Genomic DNA, 17,447 nt, shown 5'->3' on the forward strand with positions numbered 1-17,447 from the left:
GCACTGCAAGGCTGTCGTGAGCCATAATGGACTTTATTACCAAAGGAGGGTAATTTTCTAAAAGTTTAAAAATATAGAGAGGAATTTCCAAAACACACATTTTTTAAACCAAAAAAGTTCAAGTTAGAGAGAATAATCTTTGCTATTATTTTTTGTACATGGTGTCACACTAAAATCCTAAATTTCTCTATTCTTTTCAATGGGCATCTTAATTTCCGTCCGGGGAAAATCCGTCAAAAGGAACCAAGAAGTCTACTTTGGCAATGGCATTGTGACTCTTTTTCTCTCTCTCTAGGGCAGCAAATGACAAGAAGAACGCAGGCGCAGTACACTCCATCCCTTAGGCTGTCTACATCCTTGCCTGATTAGAAACCTGCTGTCTTCCGAAGCTGGCAAAGAAAATCTCAACGCGATTCGTAAACTCTACATTCTGTACATTCTCTTGGGTCCCTAAATTAATCTCCGTAGCTTCGCCTCACTTTCCTTTTGAGGCCACATTTCTCAGGCACAGCAGAGGTGCCTCCCTCAGGAAAGAGGTCCAAGAACAAGCCTGGCGCATAGAAGGTCCTTTTTCTTGCAGGCGTCGCAACCGGTGCCTGCCTGCTCGCTAGGCTGGGGAAGCGGGGTTGCGGACGCGGAGCGGCGGGACCGCCCTCGGGCGCCGTCATGTATTACAAATTCAGCGACTTCAGCCAGAGGCTGGTCGGCGTCGGCGCTTCCGCCGCCTACACTCCGCAGGTAACGAGCAGCCACGTTTGCGCGGCGCTGGGGCCTTGACCTTCACGACCTGACTCCGTAGTGGGAGCGGAACTTCTTTACGGATCCCCACGAGGGCCCTTTTTCGTGGAACGAGAAAGGATGGCAGAAGATCCGTTACTGGAGGAGGAAGAGGAGGAGGAGGGCGCTACAGGTGGAAGGCAGGAGCACGTGACTCCTGCCTTTGGTGGGTCCTGTTCTGGCCACGGGTTGGTTGAAAAAGAGAAATGCCTCGACAGGTGACTTTCAGGCATGGTAATTTTTACCATGGGTAAAAGCCAACGTAAGCCCTACTTAGAGTAGATCCATTTCAACGAATGGAACTTGAGTTAATCATGGCTAACTTGAGACCCATTTATGTCAATGGATCTACTCTTAAGTAGGACTTAGATTGGATTCTGCCCCTGTTTTATAGAGGTCCTGCTTCTGCTTGGAGGGCTCTTCAGAGGACAGCCCCATCTGAAGGCATCCTCTCTTCCAGGGGTGGGCAACTTGTAGCCCTCCGGATGTTGTTGGACTGCTGGCTGGAGCTGATCCCAGTCTTAGGCCACAGGTTGCCCACCCTTCCATATGAAGACCAGGTCTGGTATAAAGGTCAGGGAGTTTGAAATTGTCCATCATCAACAGGTAGTACCTGCCTAATAGGCTGCACAGGCTATTTGGTCGCAGTAACTGCCCAACTACAGTGAGACGCATTGCATTTCTAGTTAAATTATCAACATTCTTTCTAAATGTGCATTTGTACACATAAATTAATATGTGCAATTTTTTGCAAACTTGTCCTATGTTTGCCACCCTATATTTAGGGTTTGCAAACAAGCCTTGGGAAAGATGGGACAGGGCAAGTTGGAATTGAGATGTTCATAAACTTTGTTCACAGACACAACTTTAGCCCAAAGAGATATCTCTTCTGCTTGCTTTTTAAAAAATGTACACACTGTCCTATGGTAATGATTATGAGGACTAATTATAAAAATAAAACAACACAGTTCAGTAAAATATGTAACCATAATAAAATACATAAGCATAAGGAAAGTTAAAACAAAATAAAATCAGATGCCAAAATCATAAGAACATAAGAGTTGCCTTAGATCAGTCCAAGGGTCCATCTAGTCCAGCATTCTGTTAAAACAATGGTCAACCCGCTGTTGACCAGGAACCCACAAGCAGGACGCAAGTGCATCAGCACCGTCCTGCCCATGTTCCCCAGGAACTGGTGTACATAGGCGCATTGCCTCTGCTACTGGAGGTAGCATATAGCCATCAAGGCTAGTAAGCATCAATAGTGTTCTCCAAAAATTTGTCTAGCTTGCTTTTAAAGTCATCCAAATTGGTGGCTATCACCATGTCTTGTGGTAGTGAATTCCGTAGTTTATGCGCTGTATGAAGGTCTTCCTTTTATCTATCCTAATTTCTCACCAATCAGCTTCATGGGAAGACCCTGGGTTCTAGTATGAGGGAGGAAGAAAAATGTCTTCCTATCCATGTTCTTAATTCCATGCATAATTCTGTACAAAACTTGTTGATCTCAGTGTAATATGGCTTCTAAGTACGTACACTGAAATTGCAACTAAAGACAAAGAATAAATGGTTAGGATACTGTTCCTTTATGCCTCCTCATCCAACAAGCTAGTAGAGCTGCTATCCTCGTTTGTGATTCTCTTGCAAAGGGATCAGTGGCAGCCAGTGTGTGGATCTCTCCCTGTGGGAATTGCTCTTGTCTGTCAGAGGGGTTCTCAAACTTGGAATACAGAGAAAATGTATCAAAGCTCTGATTCCCTGCCCCCACCTGATGTCTAATTACCTAATTTTAATTGTAGACATTTCCTAGCTTTTCATATGGGCTCAGCATGCAATACCATAAATCTTTAACTTCATCCTATATGAGTTTCTCACACGTGGTATAAGTTAGGGTAAGAGTCCAGTGACCAAAGTGGTGAGTTCAATCATTAAGAAGAAAGTTAAACTTCTCATCTATAACCCAATTTTGCACCCATGCACTGGGGCCAATAGCACATCCTGATGCTTTTTTCTCCTTGGTTAGAAACTGCTTTTCAACTCCATGCTCTGCAATATTTGATTTTTGATGAGAGGAAATGTCCATGAAGTATTGAGTGAATACTTAGCAAATGAGCTTCCATGTTAGATTTCGCTGCATCCAGAAACCATATTTACATGTCACAGATGCTGATAGGCTTCACTTGGGCTCATATAAGTGGGTTCAGATTTCAAGGGGACGGGCATTACAAACCCTGGCCTTAATAATAGAGATCACCATGATACATTTGGAGTGACAGGACCCTGCCAAAATTAAATGAAATATTACTGGGTTGGGGTTGGGGTGGTAGTGTGGAGGCTTTTGCTAAAATGCACATTCTTGAGCTTTGTCCAAATAGAAGGCTGCACTTTCCCACCCTAAACTGAAGTGTCACCTGGCTTACACAGATCTTCTGTCTATTTGTACAGCCTTGTATTTAACAACTTGCCTGGTCACCATAGGCGACAAGGAATTCCAACACAGAGAAGTGAATGGGTTGTCAGAAGAGGGATGGATATCTCCAATCTGCTTGACTTCAGCCTCTCCCTTCTTCAGGTCTCTCCTTCTCTGCCAACTTGCTTGGATAGAAGGGTTTTGTTTTTTTACTATCCTGAGAGGCTAGTATACTGTGTTCTATATAAGTCACAAAGGAGGGGAGTTCATCTTCTCTGCAGCTGGCATAAAACACAGGCTAGCAGCCTCTTTGCAGGCTACTCAAAAAGTTTCTGGCTGGTAACTTTTGTGGTTTTGTTTACTTGTTGGTATTACTAGGTATGGAGGTGTGGAAAAGGCATGGATATGACAATGTCTTGCTGCTGTTAATGCTGAGTACTGGATGCAGCAATAGCTCAAAGCAGCAATATGTCCAGTCAATAATGCACTGGCTCGTTAAGTCAGGAGTATATGTTTAACTTTTATGGGGGAAAGAACTGCAAGTCAGGTCAGGATTTGTCAGACTTTCTTGTTGAAGTACCCAAAGGTACATGCATTTGCTACTTCTTTGTGTGTATCACAATCCTAAGTGCATACCTCAAGCGAGAGAGCAATCCTGTGGTCCCCGGGGAGGCATAAGTAGAAAGAGAGGTCTGCTGATGTGTTGGGAGGAAGGGGCATGACAGGAGCAGACTGAGGGAGGCCTTGCATCCACAGAATCCAAATCTCTCCTCCAGTTCCCTGATGCACCACCAAAGAGCCCAGTAACTATGGCAGCCCTGGATCTGGTGTTAATTTCCTCCTCATTGATGTCAATGGGAGGGGAATTGTTTTTGTTTACAAGGGCTGCAGCATTGAAAAGATTTTTTTAAAAAGGCACCCCCCCTTACCTCCTGCCCTGGCTGCAATGAGCCAACAAGTCATAGGAAGTGGCAGAAGCTATGCTGCAGCTTTCCCCCTCTGCCCACTATAAGATTACTCGATCCACGTCTTTGGGGCTGAGGCAGTACTATGTTTTTTAGGATTGAATTGACTGAAATCCTAACTCAGTGTTAATTTATGGCACCTGCACCTGCAATATGATTCTCTACATCGCCAAAGCTATGAAAGCATCCTGGAAAAAGCCCTGGTGCGTGGCTGTCTGCAACAGCGAGATTAATGTCTAATCTACTCGGACCTTGTATTCAGAATTATATTCATAAAATACTAGGTAACACACAGTGCTTGACACATGGGGTTGGGGGGATGATTTTAAAAACAACATACTGGTGCCTAGGAATCTATCCCCTTCCACCAGTTCTGCTACCGAAGATCCTGGCACCTTGATTCTATGTAACATGTAGAAACAAATCTGAATAAATATTGATAGTGCCGCTAATCTATAAATGTACAGCTTTATCCTTTGGTTCCTTTCAGGTTACAGCGGAAGCTCTAAATCTCTTACTATTCAGAATGGGTTTAAAGATTTTAAACCACTCTCTGCGTACTGAAGACCACTAAGCTGCTTCACATGATCTTTTTGGTGTAGGAATATTAATTAACGTTAACCTGTAGTCAAGTGGTTGTCCATATGCTTCCCTTCATTTCAATCCTTTTGCTGTAGGTGCACAATTTGTTGCTGAGCTTGGTAGCCAACCACAACTTTCTGCAGGTTAGCTGTGAAATCTAAACCCTGCTAATTGCCTGCAGCAGTAAGAAAAATTCTGGATTAATCAGATTGTTATCATCAGAATTTCACTAATAAAATGATAGACATAACACAAGCCTTGGCACAGTGGGGTTTTTATAATAGCGCTGGAGGAGAAGCAAGCAACTAGCAAAGCATTAGGGATACAGGAACTAAGGGACATGGAGCAAGTCTCCTATCAACGTTCTGGATAGATCTCTTCTCAAACCCCAAGAAGTCGTGTTCAGATTATCATATCTCAGCTTAATGTGCCAAGTTATGAATTAGCATTTTTGCCTCACACTCAACCCTTTAGATCATTCCTTTGCATGAGTGAACGAACAAGGAAGTCTGGTGGTAATTTATTACGTGAATAAAGAAGGTGGGAGAACACCCCCACCGGCATACAAAGAAATATGAAAAACATAGGTGGAAGGGCAAAGAGAGTCAGTCCCAGGATGCCCTAAATTGAATTGTATTGAATGGAATTTAAATGAAATCAAATTAACTAATCAATGTTAAATATTTTATATCCAGGCTTGAATAATTAAGTAATTAAGTATATATATTTGGATTGACTCCAAATGTACATATGCAACACATTAGTTGACTCTTGGAACCAGAACTATACAATAATAAAAACATTATTTTTTAAAAAAAAGGAAGTTTTCCATTAACCATGGTTTCGTGTTTCATCCAAACCAAGAAACTGGACAATGGGTTTGGAAGAAGCCATGACATTCAGCTCTGTTTTGAATTTGCTTCTGAAGCCACTAACCGTAGTTTCCTAGTTGGGATGAAATGGCAAATGGTAGTTGAAGAGTTCTAGTACGTTCTCTCATCCTGAGAAGGGAGGATGGAAGAGGCTGCATGCACATACACAAGGTTTGCTTATAATTCGGCCTATTAAGCTGAGATATGAGTGGCTGAATCACTGCCCAGGTGGTGCACTCAACAGTGCTGGCACACAGCTCCATGCAGTGGGGCGTGACTGTGAAGAGAATGATGGGTAGCTAGGCTCTGTAAATTGTTGCTGCTATTGTACAGCAGCCCAATCCAACTTAGAGTGCCGAACACCTAATGCTGTCAGTGAGGAACTGTGAGACTGCTGTTACTGATGAGACTGGTGCAAGGCGACTCATTAGGCAGGTGGGGCAGCTGCTGCACAGCAGATTTTTGGTGTCATGGAAAGGCAGAAATTCGTTAGATGATGATGATGACTGTGATTGTCTTTTTACCGTCAGGAAGGGAGAGAAATACTTGTGGGATTTTCTGTTTAGGTGCTGAAATAACTTGGCTGGCCTTGGGTACTACGTCCCATGGCTTTGCAGGGAGAGGTATTATTTGCTGCTCTGTCTTAGGCAGCAAAATGTCTTGGTCTGGCCCTGACTGAAAGCCTCACAGCAGCATAGTAATCTGTTCCCTCCATCTTGAGTAGCATTAAAACTAAGGCTAGTCCTTATTATATACAATAAGCAGGTCTTAACATAATAATATGGCATGCATTTTTTTAAAATGTGATCTTCATTAACTGACTTTTAAAAAAATGGAGTCACAAAGGTTAGATCTGAATACACAGCGAAGTCCAGTACTTTCTATTTAATTAGAAAGCAGAAACCAAACTTACATGTCCAGACAGCTGGCAAATATTAAGAAAATGTCAGCTCGTAGAAGGTAAGTAGGAGGTTCAAAAGTTGCTCTTAAAGAGCAAAACTTTGAACAGGAACACTGCAAATTTAAATCGTGCTGGTGTGAGTTTGCACACCGAGATCTCTTCCCCCCCCCCTTTGCTTTTGTCTGACGTGTGTGCTATGTTTAGAAATGTTCCCGAGGAATCATAATCAGGGCAAACTCTCAACTCCCTAATCCCAATTCCTGTTTAATTTATGGCTCTTAGAGGTTGTGCTACTGAGATATTTCATGCTAAGTTCCTCAGTCATCTGTTTTAGAAGCCAGCATCAAATATTAGGTGCCAGATACACAGGGCTGAATAAAGATGATCAAATATCTAGGTATCCCCACCAAATTTTGATTCTGACTGACCAGGTACTGAAGACTTTCTTTTTCCAGCCCTGGCCTAAAAGCCCAAAGAATTGTTGTGACACTTCCAGGAAATATCTGGGCTTGGACTGTAGTGGGTCTCCAGTGGGAGAAATTTCTTCATTTTAGTTAACTCAGAATAACTCTTCATGTGCCATTATTATACAAAAGTGATGCATCTTGTAGTCAGGAAGGATCTTTTTTTTTTTTAATATTTTTTTATTTTCTACATTAATTAAACATACAACATTACAGTAATAAAAAATAAAAGAAACATCAAACATCTGCTACATACATATTGAATAAACGTTGATTACATATATGTTGAATAGTTATTACCTATAAATTATCATACTACAACATAATCATTCTTAACACAAAAGTGCACCCCCAACCTCGGGATCTATTCCTGATTCCAAAATCTTATCGTTTCTTCTACTGGCGGTTTCCCACTTCCCTTAGTAAACACAAATATTAGGAACTGTTTCCAGATTCCTTCAAACTCATTTATTTTAGTTATGCCTTTTCTCCACTTAATATTACAAGTCAGTTTATCATTAATAGCTATATCCCATACTTCTTTATACCATTCTTCAATAAAATATTCCTCTTGAATCTTCCAGTTCCTAGCTGCCATCAATCGTGCTGCAGTCAGCAAACTCGATACCAACTCTTTAGTTTCTTTTCCACATTTTAAATCTTCAAATAGTGACAGTAATGCAATCTTTGGTGTTTGTTCTATTTTCATTCCCACTATTTCTTCAATTTCTAAAAACACCATCTTCCATAATCTTTGCACATATTTGCATTCCCACCACATATGTAAATACGTTCCTTTTTCCCCACATCCTCTCCAACAATTTGCTGAATGCTGATCATTTATCTTATTCGATCTTATCGGGGTTAGGTACCACCTCCACAAAATTTTAAAATAATTCTCCTTTATTCTCACTGACATACTTCTCAACACTCTTTGTTTCCATAGTCCCTCCCATCTCTGTCGCCCTATTGGTACCTTCAAATCTGTCTCCCATACCATTTTCCCTGAGCTATCCCTTAGCTCCTTTTCTAACAATATTTTATATATTTCGCTCATTAACCCTTTTAAAACTATACTACCTCCTTTACCTTTTTCCTTATTTACTATTAACTCTTCAAACTTCGTCATCCCTCTGCAAACTCTATTGTCTTTAATCCACTTTTTATTCCATTGTTCTAATTGCCCATACTCTAACCAAGATAATTTTTTCTCCTTTAACAAATTTTCCATATCTTCTCTTGTTTTTATATCTCTTAACCAATCCTTTAATTTCATTTTATTTTTCTCTTTTAATATTTTACATAATCTACCCTTCAGATCCTCTGGGAAATTCTTTAACATTAGTCAGGAAGGATCTTAATATAAGCCTAAGTAACTGATATTTTATTAAAAAGTTTCAAGTTAATGCATCAGAAACTGAGGCAAATGTAAGTCAGGCGTCTATTAATTATCCTTCAGCAGGATTTCAAAAGCTGGTTCAGACTTCACAATAAGTATAGTTATGACAAACTATGGCTACATAATCTTTCCTCAACTCTTTTCATCTGGCTTCTAACCCTGATATGAAACAGACAACTTTGATAGATGTGATGGATGATTTGCATCTTTGGCTCAGTAGGGGAAATGCTTCCCTGTTGATCTTATACTGCTCAACAGCTTTTGATACTGTGGGCCTGTTCAGACAACACACTAAGCCATGGTTAGGCCACTAACCCCTTTGCAGCAAATGGTTAGTGAGCATGTTTAAACCATGGTTATGTAGCCACGATGCTTAAGACATGCTTAGCCAAAATGTTTAGCTCAAAATGCTTAATCACAGTGGTTTAGTGTGTTGTCTGAACAGGGCCTGTGAATTGCTTTTGTCCTGAGCCCTGTGGAACATCCGGTTGGGGTTGGCTTTCCAGTGGTTTTGCTCTTTTATGTCCGAACATATGCAAAAGGTGAACGTTGGGGATACCAGCTGTGCCCCGTGTGAATTGCTCCACATGATTTTGTTTAAGATCTATATGAAACCAACAAGGTGACACACAGTTCTAGATTTAATTACCACTGTTTGGAAGCTGTGGTCAAGTGAATGAAGGTGAATATACTAAGCGAAACAGACGTTGCTGGCAAATTTTCAGATTCTAGCGGGAGTTAATTGACTTGTGATGGTGTGATAGTATCAGGTTAGGAGCTTCAGGCTGTTCCTGAACCCAGCCTTGCTTTATGGCAGGATGTAAAATTACGACTCCCATCTGTATGGGGAAGGTTTTGATGGGTTAACCCATGCTTTTGTTATCTTCAAGTTTGAGTACAGCAGTGTGCTTTGTGTGGGTGCTTTGCATCCATGTCCTACTTGTGGGACTCCTACAGGTCGCTTGTTGGCTACTGTGCGAACAGAATGTTGGACTAGATAGGCCTTTGGTTTGATCCAGCAGGACTCCCCTTGGAAGATGGCACAGAGGCTTGAAGAGGTGCAAAATATTGCTGCCCATCTCTTAATGGTCATGGGATATGCAACCCTATTCAACGTGTACTAATGTAAAGCCCATGTCGCCATGGGTGCTAGTAGTCCTGTTCATTTCCCACTCTGTCCCCTCACCACAGAAGGCTCAGGAATAATGCAAATGTGGCTCACGCATGGTGAATCCCCCCTCCAAAACTTGCATGTGGCACGGCCACCGCCTCCTCCCTCATGCACCTGATTGGCTGCCTCCGTTCCCCTTCCCCCTCCTCGCTTGCAGCGACAACCTAACCACGTGCCTGGGTCAGGGCCCACCTTCGCACCACTCTGATTGTCTGAGCAGGGCTGTTCATCATCCCACTGGAGGAAGGGCTGCCCTGCCTGCTTGTTGTAAAGGAAATTAATTGCTAATAAAGCTCGAGCTTTGAACTTCTTCAAAGTTTCAAAAATTTCTGCACATCTACACTGTTCAAGCTTCAATTTAAAAGAAAAATGAGCAAAATCGGTGGGTTAAATCTCTAGTAATAAGCCTTGCACTAATATATTTGTATATAAGATTGCACTGGCTGCTGATGTGGTTCTGGACCCAATTCAAGATACTGACTTAAGTCTTCATAGTCTGGTACCTGCATAGCCAAGGGACTAGCTCTCCCTATAATCAGCCTGTGAGCCATTTGCAGTCAGAGGATGCCTTTATTGCAAGAGGCTAGAATGGTGATATGAAGCTCTTAGTGTAGAAGACCTGCCTTTAGATGTGAAGAGCTGCCTATCTCTGGCTGTTTTAGAACGGGTTTTTTGTATAATTGTTTAGTTTGATTTTGTAGGGTTTTTTTATTGAACCTTACTGTGTTTTTAATAGTGTATAGAACTTTGAATATTTGGAAAAGCAACTGATAAATAGTTTAAACCAATAGGTCATATTCAGCCTCCTTGGTTGCCCGGACTACAGGAAAACTGCCTGTCTTGCTCCCTTGCCCATCCTTTCTTGCTGGCCATCCACAGTTTCTCCAGGTCCTGACTTACAGTATGTGTAAATGTTTTCCCCAGCCAGCCTTTTTTTAACTACCCCCACCCCAGTTTCATTCATCTAATCTGTTATGATCAGGTCTTATCTACCCCTCCTTTCCCCAAGTCATTACTTCTCAACCTGCTCTTACCCTGCCCCTCTTATTCCCCTGTGTCCTTCTTCCCTTGTTTCTCTCCTTTCCTACTGCTGCCAACATTACACGCCATACTGTACAGCTAACCATAGGTTTTCTCCCATCCAAACTGATTCCTAAGTTCCCTCATGGAAACACCATTGTTCAACAACGTTCCGTTGCAGTCCAGCTGCTTCTCAACAAGTAGAATGTTTATGATCTTTCCATGATATTAGAGCACCTCAAGGAGTTAACAGATGACAGAGTTTAGCCTGTTGTGTATATATGTGTGTATCAGCTATAGTCTCAGGCATGCGGTATTTCTGAATATATATTTTATATGAATATATATTTTTATATTTTATGCATATGCAATATAGCATCTGAAGTCTTACTTAGGACAGATTCTAATACAGCCTACCGAGTTGAACAAGTTCCCTGCCGCATGTTTTTATAAACAAATATAAATAGTTTGAAAGAAAGTTACTCTGACTTGATATGTGAAAATTGTATTTTAAAAATTCCCCTTGATTGGCAGACAACTTGATAGATGAACAAACAAAAAGTAATTTGTAGACATTCATTCCAAGCATGCACTTATTAGTCTTGTTAAAATGCAAATTTAATACCAAATATATTGTGCTCTCACTTGCTGTCTGGAATAATAAGGCAGAAAATTTGTATGTAGGTAATTGTGGTTGCATTCCATAGCTTTTGTTTTTTTACTTCAGTGTAGACTTATAAAATTTAGTGGAACTGCTCAGGAGAAGTGAGTTGTGAATTGCGTGTGTGTGTGTGTGTGTGTGTGTATGTATGTAGTAAAGCCTTCCACAATTAACTGCATTTTGGCTATTCATCAGTGATGCTTGAATGCATAAACAAAGACACAGCGCTGCATTGTGAAAGTAGTGAGTTCAGCTCTTAATTGAATTTTTTCCCCTAAGGGTTGTTCACAAATGTGTCTGAAACTCTTGGGGAATGACCTGCTGGCTTGGAATGAAACCCCCTTTCACCTGCATTTTCTCTTGCTTGTATCAGCTCCCACATCTTTTAAACCAGAGATGGGTAACTTCTGACACTTCAGGTGTTTGGGCCCACAAATTCCATCAGCCCCAGCCTGTTTAGCCAATGGTAGAAGTAGATGGGAGTTGTAGCCAAAAACATCTGGGAGATCACAAGTTGCCCATGCCTTTGTTAAGATGACTAGATTAAGTCTGCAATTCTGTGCGTGCTTATCCTGGTAGTAAGCTAGACTGAACACAGTGGAGCTTACTTCTGCATAAGGTTGCACTGGAAAGGGCAGGAAGGGCTAGGGGATGAGCCCAATTCCATCTTTTCATCCTATAAGGAACTAGCTGCCCCTCTCTTGTTTCTTGTCACCTGACATGAGGAGAGACTGAAAGAACTGGGTATGTTTAGCCTTGAGAAGAGAAGGCTGGGGGGGAGACATGAAAGCACTCTTCAAGTACTTGAAAGGTTGTCACACAATGGAAGGCCAGGATGTCTTCTCGATCATCCCAGAGTGCAGGACACAGAATAATAGGCTCAAGTTGCAGGAAGCCATATTCTGGATGGACATCAGGAAAAACTTCCTGACTGTTAGAGCAGTACAACAATGGAACCAATGACTTAGGGAGGTCATGGGCTCTCCCACACTGGAGGCATTCAAGAGGCAGCTGGACAACAATCTGTCAGGGGTGCTTTAAGGTGGATTCCTGCATTGAGCAGGGGGTTGGACTCGATGGCCTTATAGGCCCCTTCCAGCTTACAGCAACCTATCCTACAGAATATAAATGGCTGATAAGCTAGTGTGAGAGAGGCAGTCCATGACTCTGGGTAGCAGGCCAGGAAGAACAGTAAAAACCAGCACCTTGATTTGGGCCTAGAAATGAATTGGCAGGCAATGCAGAGACCATAAAACAGACAGAAAGGATTCCTGAAAGAGAAGGGCCCCTGCTAGATTAACCTTCAGTTACATGATGCAAAAGGTAGAAGAAACAACGGAGGGAAAAGGAAACAAGCAAATTCAGGTGCGCCAAAGTTATGGAATAACTATGGCCACCAAAGGAGATGGTTCTGAGCTATGGCCACCAAAGGAGATAGAAAAGTGAGCAATAGTTGATCCCAGCCAATTCAAAATTGTAGTTACGCAGTTGGCTCTTTAAGGGTGCAATCTATGCATGTTTAGACAGAAAAAAAATTCCTACAATTCCCAGCAGGTATTAGTCAGGATGCTGGGAGCTGTCGGACTTTTTTCTGAATAAATATGCATAGGGCGAGGTCAACACTAGGGTGACCATATGAAAAGGAGGACAGGGCTCCTGTATCTTTAACAGTTGCATAGAAAAGGGAAATTCAGCAGGGATCATTTGTATGCATGTCGCACCTAGTGAAATTCCCTCTTCATCACAACAATTAAAGTTGCAGGAGCTATACTGTGACCAGATTTCAAAGAGGGCAGGGCACCTGCAGCTTTAACTGTTGTGATGAAGAGGAAATTTCACCAGGTTCTCCATATATACAAATGACACCTGCTGAAATCCCCTTTTCAATACAGCTGTTAAAGATACAGGAGCCCTGTCCTCCTTTTCATATGGTCACCCTAGCAACTACTGCTTTATAACGGTATTGACAATTGTCGGGGCCCATGACACACTTCATATACCGTTTTAAAACTGCTTTCAAAGTGTTATACCGTGCTTGGTGTAGATCTGGCCTAGGATTGCATCCTTAATGTTGGCTTTGCATTCAGTGGCGATGGTTCTGGAGTACAGTGTACAGGGGCTAGATGCGCTTTTGCTTTGCGTACCTCTTGGCTGGCCATTTTTGCAATGAATGTAGTTACTGGATATGTTCTCAGTAGAAGTGAGTTTAATTCCTTTATTTATGCAGGGACTCAAGCCAGTGGTATCTACGGAATCGCTGCCTCTTATATTTGGGACGCCAACTAAAGTTGCCTCGGAAGCACCCTCAACAGTTGAGTATTTTGGTAAAAACAGAGTGCCGCTGCTGCAGAAGCTATTTCAGGTGAGAATAAACATTTTTTTAAAACAATAATAACAACAACAACTAAAGGTTCAGTTAATGTTCTTAGTAAAGTTCATTTCTGATTGTTGTGCCTGGAAGTTAGCATTTCTCAAAATTCTAAACTGGATTCTAGTTTATATACGTAATAAACAAAACAAAATTATAGTTTATATGCATAATAAACAAAACAGAATAAACAAACGTACAATTCCCATGTTCCACTTCTATAACGTTAGCATTCGGAAAGGTATGTACTGATTCAAATAAAAACAAATTCAGCACTCTTTTTCTTTCTTCTCCAGTCTGTTACAGATGCCTGGCGTATTCAGGTCTGTTTTGCACATGCATTATATATAGCCAGGATAAATCCAAGAGTTAAACTTTACTGTTAACCTCTTATGCACAGATCAATGAATCCCAGAAGGTTATAGTACAGTTTTATTATGTTACATTTTATCTTCTCTCTCTCTCTCTCTCTCTCTATATATATATATATATTCTTACATGCTGTTTTTATTTGGGAAACATCAGTTACTTGCTGTCAATTGATTAAGCCCACCCTGCACACTTTCTTTGAAATGTCACTATTTTCAAGTTAGTGATATTTTGCCAGAAAGCTTCTTGTATGATAGAGTCATTTAGAGTGCAATCCTATGCATGTTTAGACAGAAATAAGTCCTACAACTCCCAGCATCCCCCAGCCAGCCAGCCTATCAGGGGGGTGCTGGTAAAATCATAGAACAGCAGAGTTGGAAGCGGCCTATAAGGCCATCGAGCCCAACCCCCTGTTCTTTGCAGGAATCTACCTTAAAGCACACCTGACAGATTGTTGTCCAGCTGCCTCTTGAATGCCTCCAGTTTGGGAGAGCCAAAGTCATTGGTTCCATTAATGTACTGCTCTAACAGTCAGGAAGTTTTTCCTGATGTTCAGCTGGAATCTGGCTTCCTGTAACTTGAGCCCATTACTCTGTGTCCTGCACTTTGGGACGATCAAGAAGAGATTGTAGGATTTGTTTTTGTCTAAACATGCATAGAACTGCGCCCTTAAGAAGCGATTCTATAGAATCTTCTTCGTTCCTCTGTATTTAAATAAGTCGTGCCAACATGATGTGGTGATAAGACACTGAGGGTAAGATATATGGCTACCACTGAAAACAACCATACGTTTTGCTTTCTTTCCCCCTCCATAAAGTCTAGACATGGTAGAATGTTTAACTCATGGTGGCATTTGGTTTCCTTGACTCCGCTCCTCATAATTGGCTGCCAGTCATGGAAAACACTAAATGCCTTACGTCATATGCCATATACCAGGTCAAACTGTTCATCCATCCAGCCCACTGTTCTGACTGGCAGTAGCACTTCAAGGTTTCAGGCAGAGGTATTTCCCATCACCTGTGAGCTGAGCCTTTTACCTGTAGATGCCAGGTATTGAACTTGGGGCCTTCTGCATGCAAAGTGTGTGCTCTACCACTGAGCTACTGTCCTTCCCCCATGTCAAGATATGACAACTAAAACTGATGAAGGGAAAGGGAGCACCTAGACGCCAGGCTGCTTAAGTATTGAATGAAGTGGAGACACCGCAATCGTAAGGGCAGGGTGGAAAACAGGCCACTGAAGTCATATCATCTGGCCACGGAGAATGCTTCTTGCCCCTATCTCTGGTCAATTTCACCAGCAAAACCCATGCAGTTTTAAGAACATTTTCACAACCATAACTAGAATCATACTTTGGAAGGGTGGGTGGGTGCTGAAGTGATTTTTTTTTAGGATGTTGAATCCTGGGCAAAATTTCAGATTTGGTGTTTACAAAATCTAGACACATGGCTTGACTCTACAAAGGCAAACAAGAAAGGTCTTTTTAATTGAAGAAGAACTAGCTGTTTCTTACAGCTTAAGAGCTTTTGCTCATGTTTTGTATAAATTGCGTTTTCTTTCTCCATTGAATCTTTAGTAGCTCAATGGGACTAGAAACAAGTATGTCTTTCTTAATGCATATGAATATTTTTTTTATTGATAGAAGCCTGATGGGTTGCCAGTACATCTGAAACGGGGCGTTCCTGATCAGCTTCTTTATCGGACCACTATGGCACTAACGATAGGTGGGACCATCTACTGTCTGATAGCTCTCTACATGGCTGCCTTCCCAGAAAGACAGAAGTGAATCAACCCTGACTAATGGAGACTGATAAATATCCTTTGGAAGGAACTTTGTGCCATTACACTTCAATCATGTGGTTTGTGTGCTGCAAATTCTTGAGAGTCCCTATTGAGTTTAAGAAAAATAAGAAGAAAAGTGGTGGGTTTCCAATGCTTAGGAAAATACGGACAAAATTAATTAATACCGGATTGTGGTGGGAGGGGAAGCCATCATCTCTTACGTAGTTTTGCAGATTAGTCTATACACCCTTCACTAAAAAAATAAACCAGGTATAGATTGAATCACCTTCTGAAGGTTCCTAACAGGAAGACATGTTAAGTTGGTGAAACTGGAAATGAAGTTCTGTTGATCCATGCCGTAACATCACCTCATCCGGGGAACAAGGACAAAAGGATGTTGAAATCCGCTTGATTTACAGAAGCAGCACTGATGGATAAACGTCCTAGATTCATCGAAAATGATGAATTGAGATAATTTCTCTTGACAGTTCTCATTGGAATCTAGGGTTTGGGCCCGTTCTCAAATTCTGTTGGAAGCCTTGCTTTTGTTTTTCATAGAGTCATTTCTGGCAAAGGGCCATGTTGTTCCAGACAACGTCTAACGTTCTGCTCTAAGGTTCTGTACACTTTATTAGTTCCACTTCTGTGAGCACATGTCTTGGAAGTAGAGTGTTGCTCTTGAGACTGGTTCCATGTAGCAACTCTAACTTCACCATGGTTCAGCCGCCCCTGTTCCTCTAAAATGAAGTACCGTTTGTTTTAACATTGGAGTAAATACAGCAGTACAAATACTGGACTCCTTCTGATGTGTGTGTCTTTTTCTTTTATGGCTAATATGGAATACATTTTAAAATATTGTTTTGCTTTAAAATTAAGCAGGGCATGAAGAGAGAGGCTCAGCTGAATGTTGAGGACGATTGATTCCATATATACGATCCAAGAAAATTAGTTCAAATAAAAGCCTCTGTGTGTGTGTGTGTGTGTCTTGAAAATTCAATAGAGAAGTTTGAACCTTGTAATTTATTTATTTATTTATTTATTTTATTACATTTATATACTGCCCCATAGCCGAAGCTCTCTGGGCGGTTTACAAAAGTTAAAAACAATGAACATTAAAAACAGATATACAAAAATTTAAAACCTTCAAAAGCATAAAAACAATATCAATTTAAATAAGGGGAATGAACAAAACAAAAAAATCAGTGATCAAAACCCCCTGCCTGTTTAAGACTACAGTTAAGGCTATGTCTTGTTGGTTCAAGCCCTGCAAAGCCAGGAAATTGGAGACTTAAGCTGTCAAAAGTTGCTGTTGCACCCATGTCCTGCTTGTGGCCTTCCCGTTGGCTACTGTGCGAACAGAATACTGGACTGGCCTTTAGTCTGATCCAGAGGAGCAGTTCTTACATTCGCAGCACAAATTTGGGGGATTTTACAAGATGGGGGATACTTGGCTCAGCAATACGACAAATGAGAAGGATCTTGGAATTGTTGTAGATCGCAAGCTGAATATGAGCCAACAGTGTGATATGGCTGCAAGAAAAGCAAATGCTGTTTTGGGCTGCATTAATAGAAGTATAGCTTCCAAATCACGTGAGGCACTGGTTCCTCTCTATTCAGCCCTGGTTAGGCCTCATCTAGAGTATTGCGTCCAGTTCTGGGCTCCACAATTCAAGAAGGACGCAGACAAGTTGGAGCGTGTTCAGAGG

The 17,447-nt window shown here is 41.5% G+C and overlaps 1 protein-coding gene across 1 annotated transcript; it reads left to right on the plus strand.

The window, feature by feature from the left end:
• Nucleotides 1-580: 580 nt before the first annotated feature.
• Nucleotides 581-16,537, plus strand: LOC134398296 (cytochrome c oxidase subunit 7A-related protein, mitochondrial). The gene is made up of 3 exons (XM_063125559.1): nt 581-738; nt 13,450-13,584; nt 15,602-16,537. Exons 1-3 carry the CDS (start codon nt 667-669, stop codon nt 15,743-15,745), a joined length of 351 nt encoding a protein of 116 aa, XP_062981629.1. The 5' UTR covers nt 581-666; the 3' UTR covers nt 15,746-16,537.
• Nucleotides 16,538-17,447: the final 910 nt, after the last annotated feature.

This window comes from Elgaria multicarinata, chromosome 4 (assembly GCF_023053635.1).
Source record: "Elgaria multicarinata webbii isolate HBS135686 ecotype San Diego chromosome 4, rElgMul1.1.pri, whole genome shotgun sequence".
NCBI lineage: Eukaryota > Metazoa > Chordata > Lepidosauria > Squamata > Anguidae > Elgaria > Elgaria multicarinata.

Coding starts and splice junctions, on each gene's coding strand:
- LOC134398296 (XM_063125559.1), top strand. CDS start 667: ATGTATTACAAATTCAGCGACTTCAGCCAGAGGCTGGTCGGCGTCGGC. Junction 739..13,449: donor CCGCCGCCTACACTCCGCAG/GTAACGAGCAGC, acceptor TTATTTATGCAG/GGACTCAAGCCAGTGGTATC. Junction 13,585..15,601: donor TGCTGCAGAAGCTATTTCAG/GTGAGAATAAAC, acceptor TTTTATTGATAG/AAGCCTGATGGGTTGCCAGT.